General features: G+C 32.1%; 1 protein-coding gene across 2 annotated transcripts in view; it reads right to left on the reverse strand.

The window, feature by feature from the left end:
• The window catches only part of LOC100733221 (antigen WC1.1-like), a 100,142-nt gene extending 92,583 nt beyond the window's left edge, over positions 1–7,559 (reverse strand). Inside the window, exon 1 of one of the 2 annotated variants that reach the window (XM_023564920.2) lies at positions 7,206–7,559. In XM_023564920.2, coding sequence (XP_023420688.2) covers positions 7,206–7,272 — 67 coding nt within the window. In that variant the 5' untranslated portion in view covers positions 7,273–7,559. The remainder of the gene's footprint in view (positions 1–7,205) is intronic. The other variant, XM_063238126.1, reaches the window with a different exon arrangement.
• Between the last annotated feature and the right edge of the window lie 8,882 nt (positions 7,560–16,441).

Consider the following 16,441-nt stretch of genomic DNA (forward strand, 5'->3'; position numbering starts at 1 on the left):
GGACTGTACAATTATAATAGGGTAATATTCACTATCTATACCTAACTCCAAAACATCAAGAGAAAAAGAAACCTGATTTAAAAATAAGAAATAGATGCAAGCAGAAATTTTTTGAGAGAAAATAATACAGTCGTCAACTGAAAAATTATTCTATTATTATTTTAGAACTGAAAAAAACACAATGTGGTATCATCCCAATAAAGCAAGAATGCTGATTATGTAAAACAAAAAAATCAGTGTTAGTGGGAATACAGAGAAAAGGGAAAGATTATTTATATGAACTATCATTAAAATATTTCATGCATGTGTAAATTTTTAAAAAAAATTAATAATGTAAAAGACACATTTTCAATAATTCCTCTCAAACACCCCAAGTAAGAATATTCTTTACTCTGTCCATTTCCTCAAGCAGTTCTATAAATCCACTTTCATGAGTATCTTTGCCAAGTGTGATAACAGATACAAAGAATGTAGATGCCAAGGAACATCCAACAGAAAGGCAGGTTGGTAACAATCTCACAAGTTGTCCTATTCAGCCTTATTTACAGTACCCGATCTAGCAATGTGTGAATTCTGGTTCTTCTCCAAATTCAGAATGTCCATGATAAGCAGATGCTTTGAATGTATTCAAGAATACCAAGGCAGGCAAGATAGGGAAACTAAAGGCACTCATGCAGAAGGGTTTCCAAATTGCTCAGAGATTGGCAAGTAGCACGAAATAACTGTATTTAAAAATGTGAAGAATTACATTGAGAAAAACTTATGACAAAGTGCTCCTCACTGCATTTTTTATAAATCTTACCCATTCACTATGTTTTTTTTTAAATCATATCACATATATGCAATGGGATACTTTTCACAACCACAAACTCCATGCAATTCTCTCTTATGTAACAATGTGGGTATACACAGCTGTTAATTGAAATAAATCAGCCACAAAAAGATAAGTATTACATGTACTCATTCACAAGTGAAGTCTAAAAAAAAATAATAATCATGAGAGTGGAAAGAATAGTGGTTACCAGAAGCTGTGATTTATAGGGGGTAGGAAATAATGAGGAAAATTTCACTGGGTAGTATGCCATATCTATAATAGAAATGGGAGCTCTGTTGTCTTACTGAACATTTGAGTGATGTGGATAATTGAAATATATTATGCTCTTCCAAAATATAGAGAAAAGAGTTTTGAAACCTCTCAACATAAAGGAATGATAAATATTTGACAAGAATGTTATGTTTAATCTGAATTAGACATTACAAAATATATGTGCATGAAAACATCACATGACATCCCATAAATATGCACACATTTGATGTTTTAATATATCTGTTAAAATAGTATCACAATATATGTTTTAAAAATGGAAAAATAAAATAAAAACTGAATTTGTAATTTAAAATCACCTCAGTGGAAAATCAAAATATGTATTTAAGTGAAAATATACAAATGCTGATTTTTTTAGATAAGGAAGAATGAGAACTTTAGAATTTATTTTCTTATGTCAACATGATATTAATGTCAAAATAAAGGCAGTATAAAATAAATTAACTGCAAAACAGTATTTCTCTTAAATAGAAATATTTGACGACTCACAAAATACTGCATCCAACAAGAATTAAATAACACATGACAAAAATTATAGTTTATCTCAGCAAGCTAGATGTGATTGTTATTTTAAAACTAAGTGAATGCAATCCATGAAATTAGTAGAACACATTAGAGATCAGCAGAATTTGCTGCATAGATCCAGAATTTTCTTTTGTAAAAATTTAAAAGCTGCTTATAGTAACAGTGAAAAAAGTTAAAAAAAAAAAAAAAACTCCTTACTCTATAAAAGACCCTTCTAAAAAGTTGATTTAGGGCTGTTTAGACAAAATACAAGAAATACAAATTCAAGCCTGATAACCTTATAAAATATGAACTAAAATATTGTTTGTTCTCAGTAAGGCTATTATGTCTTTGAGAACAAAAAATACACAAAGACTAAAGAATAATGAGTCTGGAAAGCTGAAGGTCAGTATAAAAACAAAATTATCCACATGTAGTAGCAATAAACAGAAATTATAATAAAGTTTTAAGAAAGAATGATGTTGGTGTACCTGTTTTTTCTTATTTCAAAATACAATGAAAAACAAAGTACTGAAATGCACTGTGTGCATGTTCAAACACCCCACGATAACTGTAATCATTAGGTACTACAGAAGTACAATCATCATTTTCTGGAAACATGTATTATGAAGTCATGAAAATGTTTCATCAAACCTTATTCTTGAGGTTTATAATTCTATATTTCAAATTAGAAGAGCTGTACATACATACGCATTTTAATTTATGATACGAAAATAATATATTTTCCATATGTTTTTTAATTAACCCAGCACCATTAGTTTAATATCTACTCTTCCTGTGAGTGAACTGTGGCAAATCCACCATCATAATTCAGATATTATCCACCTGTGCCTCAGTTTCTACTGACATACCCCTTGTGCCATTTCATTGTTTGCATCTCCCTGTCTTAAAACCATTGTCTTCATCAGGGTAAGGTGCATTAATTACCTCATGATGTAATGATTTATTTCTGCTCCTGCTTGTTTCTAGTTTTGAATATTCGTTACTTCTTCAAATGCACTTTAGAACATGCCTGATGGTCTCACGTGAAGAATAAACCTGATAGTCCCTCTAGCCTCCAAGGCAAAACAAAAACAATAACAACAACAAACCAACAACCTGTTGTGATCTCTTTGGGAGAAGTTAATGCTCCCCAGGTCAGTTTGAGGATAATTCTAGCTCTGGATATTCCATTTCATGAAGAAATTGTCTCATTTTTTCAGTCTTTAATTTCTACTAATTTTCATTACCTTATACATATTTTCTTACACATTTTCTAAGTACTTGAAGATTTTGATACTCCTGCAAGTTGTAATGCATTGAGTATATGTAATCTCTTAATTTTATAACTGTATTGGGTAAAATTCATAAACTAATTTACTTTATAATATATATTAGCATGTATAACTGTAAGCGTTACAATCGAGATATAGAATATTTCTATTGTATCAACAACTTTTCTCAGCAGTTTTATGGTTAAGTTCTCTCACTATAATCTGCAAGATGTCACTTATTCAGTTTTGGCCATTCTAGAATGGCTGTACATCTTCTAGAATCCCATATAAATAGAATATTATGGTATATATATATATATATATATATATATATATATATATATATAGTTAGGTCCATGGCTTCTACAAAATGTGTTTTATATCAGTCTATGTCACGACATGCAACAGTAGTTTATTTCGTCCTGATTATTCACACCCAATATTTAAGCTCTTACCATTTGCTATAACATCCATAAACACAAAAGCCATCATATTAAGGGAAATATGCCATATATGGAAAGAAAGATATTTCATTATCTTTTTAAATATGGAACCTAAAAATACATAGATATACATAGATATGCATATGCAGATGGATGATAGATAGTAAACAAATTAATGGTTATGAAGAGCAGGGACTTTAGGGGGAAAATGGGTAAACAAAGACAAGAGAATGTAAGTTGTAGATATGTAGTATGACCAAATTTGAAAATCTAATGTGCAGCATGAGGACAGAAGGTAACAGAATAATGTATTTGGGACTTGTGACTGGAGTTAGTTGAATGGATTTAGTATTTCTTGCCCTAAGAACAAATAACCAAAAATGTAATTAAGTGAGTTGATGGGTATGTTGATTCACTTCACTGCGGTAAATTATATACACCCCATAATATTCTGTTCATTAACTGTATACAACATTACTTACTTAAATAACTCTATTTATTTTATTGAAAGATACTTGCCACCTGTTTGGCTATATCACCATTTTTGTTCATTTGTTGACCCATTAAAAAACAGTTGAGCTTTTTCCAGGTTTTATTATAGTAAATAAAGCCTTTAATAACATTTATGTCTAAGTCTCTGAGTACACAATTTTAATTGTTTCTGTGTTATATTGAAATTTACGTATAGAACTGGCAATATACATTTTAATTTACTCAAGGAAAAACATGAAGTTTCCAAAATTAATAGCATGATCGTATACCATGTCCAGTACTGAGTACAATTTCCAGTTACTGTGCATGTTTTTCAACACTGGACAGTAATCTTTTTAGTACTTATTGTGACTCTAACTTTACTTCTTTCCAGTTACTAATGCTTGTATGCTTAAAATAGCAAGAAACACCCAGGGATGAGGAAGGTATAAAGCAAACTAATAAATGTTTATGTATGCACACAAAAGTTGAGAACTACTCCTTTCTTTCTTTTCAAATGTTATAACACTTTCTTATAATAATCATGATGACTACTAATACTATGGCAGAATTTGTTGTATGATGAAAATGTCTTCCAGTGTATATTTTCTTCATTGTTATATCATGGGTAACTACAAACTTTACTGACACACAATATTCTGTAGTTATTTGAATAGATTAAAGATTGATTCAGTACAAAGAATGATTTTATATCTCAACAAACTGAGACAACAACTTTGTTAGGCAAAAACGATAGAGCTATATGTGAATTACTTAAAAAGGAAAATAATGTTAAATAACTCATAAAACTACAACACACTTTAATGAACAAAGAAACAAATTTGATAAGTAAGTCTCAATAAAAATAGCATAATTATTAAAATAAACTTTTGTTAATTATTTATAAATCTGAATGGATGGCAATTAAAAAAAAAAAGAATAACCAAATCAGATTTGGCCATAACACTGTTGTGAATGCAAAACAGAGGAAAGATATATTAAGAATCTAAGAAGGTAAAAAAAAAAAAAAAAAAAAAAAAAAAAACATGGAAACACCTAAATGGATCTAAATGGATGAGTGATGAAGAGGATGAGGAAAAGGAAACACAGAAACAGAGAAATTTGGGAGAGGTTGTATTTAAATGTACAATAATATAGTAACTGCTAAATATGCCAAGAACATAGAAAATTGTAAATAATTGAATAAATTTTTTATAATTATTAGTATAAAAAGTATAAACTTAGGTAACAATATATAACACAGACATTGTGAAGAACAAATGCACTTTGTAAGAAAAATTTTAAATATCAAAACTACAAAATCAGTAAATAATAGAATAAATTTATCCAGCAAAACAAACAAACAAAACCAAGCTGATTTACGAGTAGGAAACAAAACACATTTTAAAATCCAAATATCATTAAAAAGAAGAAAAAGGCCAAATATTGAATATATAGCAATTCCTTAATATATAAACACATGTGTAATAAAAATATTCAAAAAATGAATAAAAAAAAGATAAAGTAGAAACAAATCTTTGTAAATAGGGAGAGGCGAAAAGGGTTGAAGGTAGGAGAGGGTTTGGGAAAAGAAAGAGGACTAAAATAATACCATGTATGGGTACAAATTCCTAATGATGAATATGACTATTGTGTACATTGAAATGTACAAGCTAAATTAATTTCAAAAGTAAAATAAAAACATTCAAAATATAAAATTTCATGAATAAATCCAATGTGACCACATATATCTTAGAAACTGATAGGTTTCTAAGCCAATAAAAATAACAAAAATCTTTACCTGTATTTTAACATTATTCTGTATTTTAACAATATTGTTCCTGTATCTGTATTTTAACATTATTGTTCCTGTATATAAATACAAATATTTCCATTTCTGTCCAGAACATATTAAACATTTATAAAATTTGAGTAAATAAATGCCACAGAACTAATGAAATATTACACAGGTTATGGGATTAATTATATATCACACAAATTTTAAAAAACACACAAAAATTATCTCATGATTTAAATTAGAAATTGAAAACTCATGTGCAGTATTTCGAGTGTCAAAGAGGAAATAGTGAAGAAAACTTGTTCAAAATGGAAATTAATTTTGTAAAATGAAATGCTGATAAAGCTGTAAGTGAATATTTATGTATACAGACCTTTACAAAGAAAAAATGCTAAAAATTCTTTCAGTAAAAAGTCACTTTAATTTAGAAAAATAAGGAAATACTTCAAGCCAGAGTGCATGAAAGAATAATAAAGAGAACAAAATGTATAATGGGAGAAATATAATAAAGAACAAAGTCCAAAGTGGTTCTTTGGGAAGATTAATTTTAAGAACTGTAGAATGTTTGAATTATTTTTCTGGTTAGAAGATGAGATGATATAAATAGTTTTGGTAATAAATATGAAAGAAGTAAAATTGAGGAGCCTCCAAGATCTAAGCTGTGTTCAGAGGAAGGCCTGGGGTGGGAGGTGAAAGTAATGGGACATAAAATTTAAATTTTGAATGCGGTAAGTTGAAATGTGTATTCTTTAAGTGGAGTAGACAATTGGATGTTGCAAGACATGGAATAAAAGCAAGGAGCAGAAGTTCCCGTGCTTCTTAGGAAGGGTGGAATTTCTCAAAGAGAGAGATCTGTGCCAGAATGGGTTTGAAATTGAGAAAAAAATAGAGTAGAGAAAGAGAAATGATGAGCATTATTGAAGCAACCAGGAGCAAGACCTTCAGAGAGAGCAGCTAGAGCTTCAGACATGTGATTAGGTTATTCTCACTTAGGAACTTTAGCACAAGTACAAAAGTGTCATCATTGTCACTAGGATCTTCACAATCAAATCCAGTATCAAGTTTTTGAGTCATTTTCATGACTCTCTGGCTACATCAGTCTTAATTCTGCTCACTCATCTCTGCTCTCCATCTTAATTCTGCTCTCCATCTCTCTCTGTCTCTGTCTGTCAATCTGTCTGTCCCTCTTCTCTCTCTCTCGTTCTCCCTCTTTCCCCTCTCTCCCTCTCTCTCTTCCTTTCCTCCCTCCCTCTCTCCACGGAGAAATGGAATGGAGAGTATTGGAAGATTAGATTGAAGATCCAGTTTAAGTTGCATTATAGGAAAGATGGGAAGTGATTAAATATTTCCTATGCTTTCAGTTATAATTGGGAAAGATTAAAACACAATTTCTGGGAAATCAGAGAATCTATTTTATATCATTGCAACATCTCATTGCTGGCCTTAAAAACCCAACTCCTAGCAGAAAAAAAATCAACATTAAATATCATTAAGAGTCACATCAAATTAAATAATCAGTGGCATTGTCTTTATAATCCTGGGTCCAATGCCCATATCTTTGGGTCTAAATGAATATCTCTGCAAGTTTTAAGGAATGAGGCAAGGCTTACCTTGAGCATTCACACAGAGGAGGAGAGAAGTGAGTCCCTGGAGAAAGCAAAGTCCATGCATGGTCATGGCTACTCTGGTTGTTATGCCTGCTGATTGCAGCCCCAGCTTCTTCAGACCATACAGAGAGCACGCTCGGGTGCTTAATGCAGCTCTCACAATTAGGAAGGAGGGTACATAGCTCTATTTTCTGACAAGGCCACCTCCTAGGAGCCAATAGAAACCCTGCTTAACGTCTTCCCTATCATCAGAGACTGTATCAAGAGGAAATATTTTATACTTCAAATAGCTCAATCTTAAATATCTCCTTTACTGAGATAAAAATTTCTAACATCAGGTGTCTTTCTGCTTCTTAGCCTGACACAGACAGCAATATAAACATATATGTGGCTTTTTGTGTCTTTCACAGGTGTCAGGCTCAATGGCTGGCTCAACCCAGCTTTAGAATTGGTTAGGGACACTGCATTGTGCACCAATGAAACATTTTGTTTCCTCAAACTTTAAACTTAAACTTTACTTTTGTTTAAAGAGTCCTAGGACTGCAAGGTGATAGAGCCAGTATGTTGTGGTGCAAAAATTATAAAATGTACCTAATAATAAAAGCAAAAAAAAAAAAAAAAAACCCTGGTGAGTTATAAATTGAAAATAGAAGTGTGAAAACTCTAATGGTGATTGTAAAAGGATGAGTAGTGTATCAACACTTGGAAATGTTGATGCTATAATTGAGCTGCCTTCTGCTTGCTTTTCTGGCACATAAATAAAGACTTCTAGTGATTGACAGCTCTCCTGAAAAATGTCTGAATTTATAGTCTCTTTCTTCTCTTTTTCTCATACATATATAGAGAAGCTTTTGCTCCTAAGGCTATCAGTACCCACAGAGATACTATGCCGGGTCTTTGATTGTGCTCCCTAGAGACGTACAGGACACCAAGAACCTAAAAGCTGACCCAGTATTATCACATGCAGTCTGTCCTGATTCCAGTCCTCACAGGCTGCAGAGTGGGATCCACTTACCTTTTTTTTTTTTTTTTTTTTTTTTTTTTTTTAATTTTAAAGAGGGTAATACAAAGCATAACAAAAGAGAACAAAGCAGATCAGAATGCTGTGCAAGTGACACAGGATTTCAAAGCAAGACAACAGGAGAGCAACAGTGGCTACCATAATTTTTCTTGTTTTCTTTGAAATGTGCACCCATGTTTATAGCAGCACAATTTGTAATCGCCAGATCTTGGAAACAACCTAAGTGTCCATCGACTGAAGAATGGATAAAAAAGTTGTGGTATTTTTATACAATGCAGTACTGCTCAGCTATAAAGAATGGTCATCTAATCTTCACACTCAATAAATTTAAACAAAACAAAATAGTAAAAACTGATACCTACAGAAGAATGAATACATGACAGGTTTTCAAACCAGAGAGTAGGAAAATCAACAATGACTACCATAGTGTCTTTTGTTCTCTTCAAAATAGCCAACTATACTTTCATATATATTGAAATTAAATAATACAAAATAGACCAAAATGACTCTAAAAAGGATAAAAACATTACTGGACTTCATAGCATAACGATAGAATATCAACAATGGCTACCATAATGTCTTTTTTTTCCAGAGTAGCTATTCATATTATCGACATTAAAACAATTAATTCTCATAAACTGTTTAGAAGAAGTTTTAGACATGTATAAGCCTCTACATGTACATCTAGGTTTTCTGTATTAGAAGGAAAAACAGAGCAAGGAAAAACAAATTACTAAAAAAAAACAAAAAACAAAAGAGACAAATATTTTGACTCATCCTTTTTAACCTTATTTTCTGTGCCTTTTCTTTTTTACTTCATTTCTACAGAAACCAGTTAGTCAATTTTTCCATTTTTCTGGATTCTACTCATTATGTAAATAAGATGACTGTCAGCACAGTGACTAGAAAATCAGTCCACATCAACCACATATCTCACTGTCAATAGTGTAACAAATCAGATACTCCAGAATTTTATCTCTTTAAATGTTTGCTATTTGTTGTAAATGAACCAAGCTTCAGGATTAATCCCAACCTATAGATTGCAAAGATGAACAAAGATAAATTATATATCTTTGTACATACATGTGAAATGATAGGTATATAATTAATTTTAGTATCATAATAAACAAATATATATTTTTCCTATAAATAACAGTTAGGTCTAGGTTGTTAACAGTGTTAAGGATATTCTCCCTACACAGTGAAGTGCCATTTACTGAACAGGGAAGTTAAAAAGACATCTATGACTGTGATTTTGTTTCTCCCTTTAATTTTATGAGTGTGACCTCAAGAATTATGAGCCTCTACTATTATTGGCATAACTATAAATGTCCATATTTCATATTTATATCTGAAGGAAAAGCATACTGTTTAATTTTAATGATCACTTTATGTTACAATGATGTACAGCTAGCTGCAGAAATAGGAATGTCCCATGTGCCCCTCCTCTAGCTTCACACAATGGTGACACCTTCCAAACACTAGCACACTATCATTACCAGGAAATCATCTTTCTCTCCAGCAATAAATGAGAAATCTGAGTTCTTGCTATTTTGTTTTCTTTTTAGGAGTTGGAATTTTTTCTTTACTGATGCCTCACAGTGATGTTGCATTATGGTTGATATTACTTTCATAATTTTCTTTACTATTAGCTTGTGATACATGTTGATTACCTTTAGCTAGGTTTCATACACACACACACACACACACACACACACACACACACACATATAAATATATATAGTACATGTTGATCAATATTTTTCTCCTTGACCATCTAATACCCTTTTTTCTACCTCATTCTAAGGTCTCCTTCCCATTCATAGAGCTTATTTCCCTTTTCTTAAGACAGCTTTTAATTTTGCTTTTTAGATTGTTTCTGTTGTGAGACATATTACATATACAAGGTAATAATTAACATTTGCTAATGGACTTCTTTCACTCCATATTCCAGTTGCAAATTCTACCAATTTTCTTGTAAATGGTATAAGTTTAGCTTTCTTTATATTTAATAATACAGCATATTTTCTTAATCCATTCATCTGTTCATAAACATATAGGTAACTTTCTAGATTTAGCTATTGTAAATTATGCTGACATAAACATGGGCATATGTGTGTGTAGCACCATGAATTTAACTCTTCTGGGATGATACCCAAGAGAAGTATACTTGTGTATGAGATTTCCATTTTTAGTTTCTTGAGAAATCTTCATATTGATTTTCAAACTAGTTATGCACACAATGCAAGAGCTTTGTTTTTCTCCACATCCTCACAAAAATTTGTTGTTTTTAAGTCCTTGATCATGGTTGCTGTCAATATCATAAGATAGAATCTCAGTTTTTTTTTTTTTTTTTTTTTTTTGGTTTACTTTTCTCTAAGACAAAGGTTGCTGAACATTTATGTACAGATTAGCCATTTTATTTCTTCTGTAAATTATCTATTTTTACCAAATGTATATTTTTAGATTGAATCTTTTTTTTTTCAGTGTCTAGTTTCCTTTTTAGTTCTTTATGTGTTCTCTATATTTGTCTTTGTCTAACAGATAGAGGGTGAAAATCTTCTACTATTCTCTAAGCAGCCTTGTCACTCTTTAAATTGTTTTTTTTTTACTGTGCAGAAATTTTCTAATTTAATATAATTTTCTATACTGATTATTGATACTATTTATTGTGCTATTCATCTCCTGTTAAGGAACACTTTGTTTATGCTTATGTCTTCATTTCATTAGTTTTACCAGTATTTACTAGTAGATGAATTTTTTTTTCTCTCAATATCTATCTATATCTATAATCATACCTTATGTTGATATTTGTATGCCATTCATCCATTTCAACAGGATCTTAGGGCAGGGGGGAGATATGGGTGAAGACTCATCCTTCTCTATGTGGATAACCAGTTTTCTTAGCACCATTTTTTTTGTCTTTTCTAAAATTTGTCTTTTCTAAAATGTATAGTATTGGCCTCGCTTGTTAAATGTCAGATAACTGAAGGTGCATGGTACTGTTTTTGGGGTCCCCTATTCTATTTTGTTTTCAGTATGCTTTCTTTTTGACAATACCATACTGTTTTTACTGCAGTTGCTCTATAGTATAATTTGCATCCTGGGATGGTAAAACTTCTGGCCTTGCTCTTGTTTCCCAGTATTGCTTTGCCTATTCTGGGTCACTGCTGTTTCCATACAAATTTAACAAAAATGTTTTCCAAATTCTGTGTATAAAGCTCAAGGATTTCATTTGATTTGGATTTCATTAAACCTATGTATCTTTTTCTGAAATATGGTTATTTTGAAGATGAGAATTCTGCCTATTCAAAAGCAAAAGATTTATTTTATTTTCCAATTTCCTCTTCAATCTTTTACTTCAGAGCAATGCATTTTTCACTATAGAAATCATTCATTTCCTTGTTTACCATAATTCCATATATTTCTGTTTTTGAGGATATGATGAAGGTTGTTCTCCCAATTTCTTTTTCAGATAGTTCTTTCTCAGAGAGTTCATTTTGGTGTGGAGAAATACTACTAATATTTGTGTACTTATTTTGTATCTTATCATTTTGTGAATTTGATAATAGTTACAAACATCTCTGGTAGAATTATTTGGATCTTTTATAGGAATAGTTATATCATTTTCAAGAATGAATATATTGTCTCTTTCCTTTTCTATTCAAATCTATTTTGTTTTCTCTGGTTTAATTACTGTGTCTAAAGTTTACAAAATATAATATCAAACAGGAGTGTTGCCAGTAAATACCTTTGACTTGTTCTTGATTTTAGTGGAAATACATTCAGTTTTTCTCCATTTAATATGATGTTGTCAGAGGCTTTGTAATAAATGAGTTTTATGCCTTTAAGGTATTGTCTTGCTATATCAATTTTATCAAGACTTTGATCACGAGTGACTATAGGACTTTGTGAAAGTTTTTTTTTTTTTTTTTTTTTTTTGCTGCATCTATTGAGATGACAATGTGATGGCTATTGTTACATCTGTTTTTGTGGGATAGTACATTCATTGATGTGACTGTGTTGAACTATCATTGAAACCCTGGGATGAAACCAGCTTGTTAATGGTGTATGGTATTTTTAATGATTTGTACCTTCATGATGTTTGTGTTGCTGTGCATTACAAATGGCTAGACACAGGGTGTGTCCTTTTGGATATCATTTCCTTTCATTTTTAAATACATTGATACAGGTCTTTTTTGGGTTGAGTTTGGCTAAGATTATGTTAATCAATTTAAAGAACTGACTCTTTAGTTCCCTTTTTTGGTAATTTTTAGCCTAAGTTTCTTTAAAATTGGCCCTGATATTTAGGATCTCCTTCCCGTACCACATTTGGATTTGTATTTTTCTTGTTTTTCTATGACTTTGAGAAATATAAATGCTCTATATTTATTTGGGATTCCTGTTTTTTTTTTTTTTTTAATGTGCACATTTACACACACAAATTTTTCCTCAGGACTGTTTATATTGCTTTCCATAAGATATGGTATGCTGCACAGTCATTATAAGTTGATGCCTGGAACCTTTTAATTACATCCATGATTTATATCATATCTCCAAATATTTACATAATTTCTATGGTATCTTTTCCTGTGATTTCTAGCTTATTTTGTGAAAGAGCTGGTAACATGATTCTTCTGTATTTTTCAAAGGATGCTTTGTTGCCTAGTATGTGGTCTTTTTGGAGAAAGTTCCCTCTTCTGTCATGAAAAATATGTTTCATCTTTGTTGATTGGAAACCTCTAGAGGTGTCTATTAAGATCCTTTGTTTAAAGGTCTGATTCAATTCTAATATTTCTTCATTGATTATTTAGTTGATCTGTGTACTTGTGACAAAGTGGTATTCAAGTCCTTAACTATGATATTTTTATGTTTACCTGGTTTTTAATGTCCTGCTGTCTTTATTTTATTAAGTGGGATATTATTATTTTCCTAGCTACTTTTCTTGTATTTCAGACAAAATACCCAGCACCCCAAATTAAGGAAGGAAAAGTTCATTTAGCTCACTATTTGTAGGGGTTTTGGTCCATAATCGTCTAGCTTCAAGCAGAGTTCCAAAAGGTAGAGGGGCAAAGTTCATGGCTACAGAAAACAACAAAAGCAACAGGAGAGAGGAGAGAAGCCTCCCTTATAGTTACCAGTCTATTGGAATTAGGACATTACACTATAATGTCATTTTTTTTTCTGAATGTTCAACAACTGAGGTTTGGTAACCAAAAATTAGAGTGATAAATAGGCTAAGAGGATAGCCCATATTTTGGCCCTAGAACTCCAAGGTCTATGAGGACCAAGGGCATAAGGGAACCGCTGTTGCATCAAGCTATACTGAGCAAGTCCCTTGTATTCTGATCAAGAAATTGTGAGGCCACAGAGGAAAGAGAGCATTAGTGTGTAGTCTGCCTAAGAGGAGCCACCAGTAGGAAAAGGTCTCCCAATCTTGCACAGAAAGCAACTTGTTCAAGCAATGGCTCTGACTCATCCAGACGGCTGACACTGACAGAAGAGCTAAGAGGTGTTGTGCATGGTTTTCAGGGTATTTATGAGGAAACTTAACTGTCCTTGATAGATAGCAAGAGACTGATTGAAATTAAAACAGTTCTCACCTTAAATTGGTCTTGAATATACAACTATAAGAGGTTAAACAATGCCACAGTAAATGTGAGCTATAAAAGAAATTCAAATCACTGACACCTAAGAATTGCTGGTTATAGTGGAAACTAGCTATTAATAGACTGTACAAAGTTTCAATTTCTAAATGTGGAATTTAAAATATTTGGACTGGAAATCTTTAGCCTACCTGAGAGTTCACTCAAAACATAAATAAAACAATCCTTAACAGAGTTTTCCAAACACAGCTCCTCAAGCTTCAACTGACCTCTTGTTACATGTAAATAAAAACAGGAAAGAGGGATTTGTAGGAAGCCACTGAAGCTGGCAATGATCACACATGCAGGGCTGGGCACTATGGGTTGGAAAAAAAGATCATCCAGGGCAAGCCACATTCACCATCTGCTACAGCCCAGAAAACAAACTCCTAGACAATCCAAGCAGTGGGTTGCTAGGCAAAAGGGTGTCACATGATATTATCTTGCTAAATGTATAAACACCATTATGGTGGTGGCTCAGTTCTTTTCCTCTCATTCTGAGAGATGGTCCCACCTGATCCCCATTTTCTGTGTCTCTTCTTTATTTCTTCATCTTCTCACCACCCTTCACAGTCCTCCTCACCCAGGAACCTTAAGAGCCGTGTGGGTTGCAGCACTTTCTCAACACTACTTGCTGGCTTTCAGTTTCTTCAGTGTCCTGATCTGTAAATACCTTTTTGGCTGTTATTTTTCACAGCGGTGATAGTGAGAAAATGAGCTTATTCCATAGGCTTGGTGCCACTGAGAGTCTTTCTGTCTCCCTCAGGCTCTAGCCCTTTTTCCAGGGTGGCCATGCTCATGGCTTGTCGAGTGTGAAAGGCTCTGCAGTCCAGGGGCAGTCCAGCTTCCATTTGTAAACCTTTCTGACACTGTATAAAATCTAGTGGGTTCCTCCTTCATCTGTCTTTTTGTATCTGGCTTTCTTTCTGCCCCTCATTTCCAAGTATCTGAGGTTTTCAGAGCACCTACTCATAGATTCCCTCTTCTAAAGCTGCCTTTAGTCATACTTGGTGGAAAACAAATACCACAATTTTAAATTGTATTTAATGGTTAATTCTAATAAACACTGATTTATAGGCTTACAGTTGACACTTGACTTACAAAATCAAACTTGTTCTAATTCAAGTTACTTGTAAGTCAAGACTATTTTTCCTGTAAGTTATAATGAAAAAACTTCCAATGTGTTCAAAATCTCCCAAAGCTCCCACAATAATATTTTCATGATAAAAAGGTTTATAAAAGTCCTAAAAGTCCTCAATTTACCAAAAACACCAATAACTTTCCTAAGGTTTCCTAAAGAATTATAAAATGTGCCTAGTTTACCAGAAACAACAATTTCATATCATAATCACTATTCAATTTGACATCTTTGACTTTGAAGAAGTGAGGATGAAATAGAAGATGGTTATTGTGTGAAAAGAGAGTCCATAGTCATAAGAACATTGGGAATCTGGCTCTTTAGAATCACTTTTGTCTTTGGGAGAATCTGTGGTCCACTAGGACCTGCTTCTAATTTAGTAGTTCTGAAACTTCTCAGAACTAAAATGGTCTAAAGTTGCATGTTTATGTCTTTTATTTAACACTGTTCTTTTCAATTGTAATAGCTTTATGTACCTTTTCTTCCTTCCTTAGCTTCTTTTCTAGCTTTTTTGAGGCAATATTGATAGCAATATCATAGTGATTATGTAAGGCATGGGCTGAGCAAGTTGACATTTATGTGTGCTTGCAAATGCTTTTCTGGCATCATGAGTCTTTGTTTCCAACTATACAAGCAGTTGGCGTTTGAGTCATAACTTAAGACTTTGGTCTTAAATTAAAACTAACATTCCAGTCATGAATCAGGTTATTTGCATGTGAAGCTGGTGATAAGTTGCCACCTGTCCACTCTGATGAGGAATCCCTTCACACCTTTTGATAATTTTCTGAATGGATTTTTTGTGTTTGCTGATAATTTTTCATAATTAAATCATATTGTATATATTGTTTCACAGCTACATTTTGCAGTGTTTTCCCTCGGTCTGCAGCTCATCTTTCCTTTGAAAAGCTATTAATCATGAGATAGTGCAATTCACCTACTTTGCTTTTGTGGTTTGTGATTTTGATTTCAGTTACAATTGCATGTTCCTTTGTAAAACTTATTCCCTTGGTTATATTTCAAAAGTTTTATGGTTTAATATTTTAATTAAACTCATCATCCATTTTGAGTTTATATTGTATAGGATTTAATTTTAAAGATTGTTTCTATTTTTGCTTTGTGATTATATTTAAAATTTTATATTAAATTTAAAATGATTATATATGTAAACACAGTAGATTGTTTTGATAAAAACCACATATCCTTAAACAACTAGTAAACATTTTGTTTTCAAGCTTCACTCCCTTAATAGCATACACAGAAATTTCTTTCAATTATGGCAGCACAGTATTGTTTATCACATACAAAGCACACTTTATCTATTATCTAGTTTATGTGCATTTAGTTTGCTTCCAGATTATTGTGAAAAGATCTGTATAAACACAAGTGTGCAAATTTTCTTAAGACCTCATGCTCAATACTTTTGAATACTAACCAG

Source organism: Cavia porcellus, unplaced genomic scaffold, assembly GCF_034190915.1.
Source record: "Cavia porcellus strain 051 isolate PalLab524CR breed Dunkin Hartley unplaced genomic scaffold, mCavPor4.1 scaffold_27, whole genome shotgun sequence".
Lineage (NCBI taxonomy): Eukaryota > Metazoa > Chordata > Mammalia > Rodentia > Caviidae > Cavia > Cavia porcellus.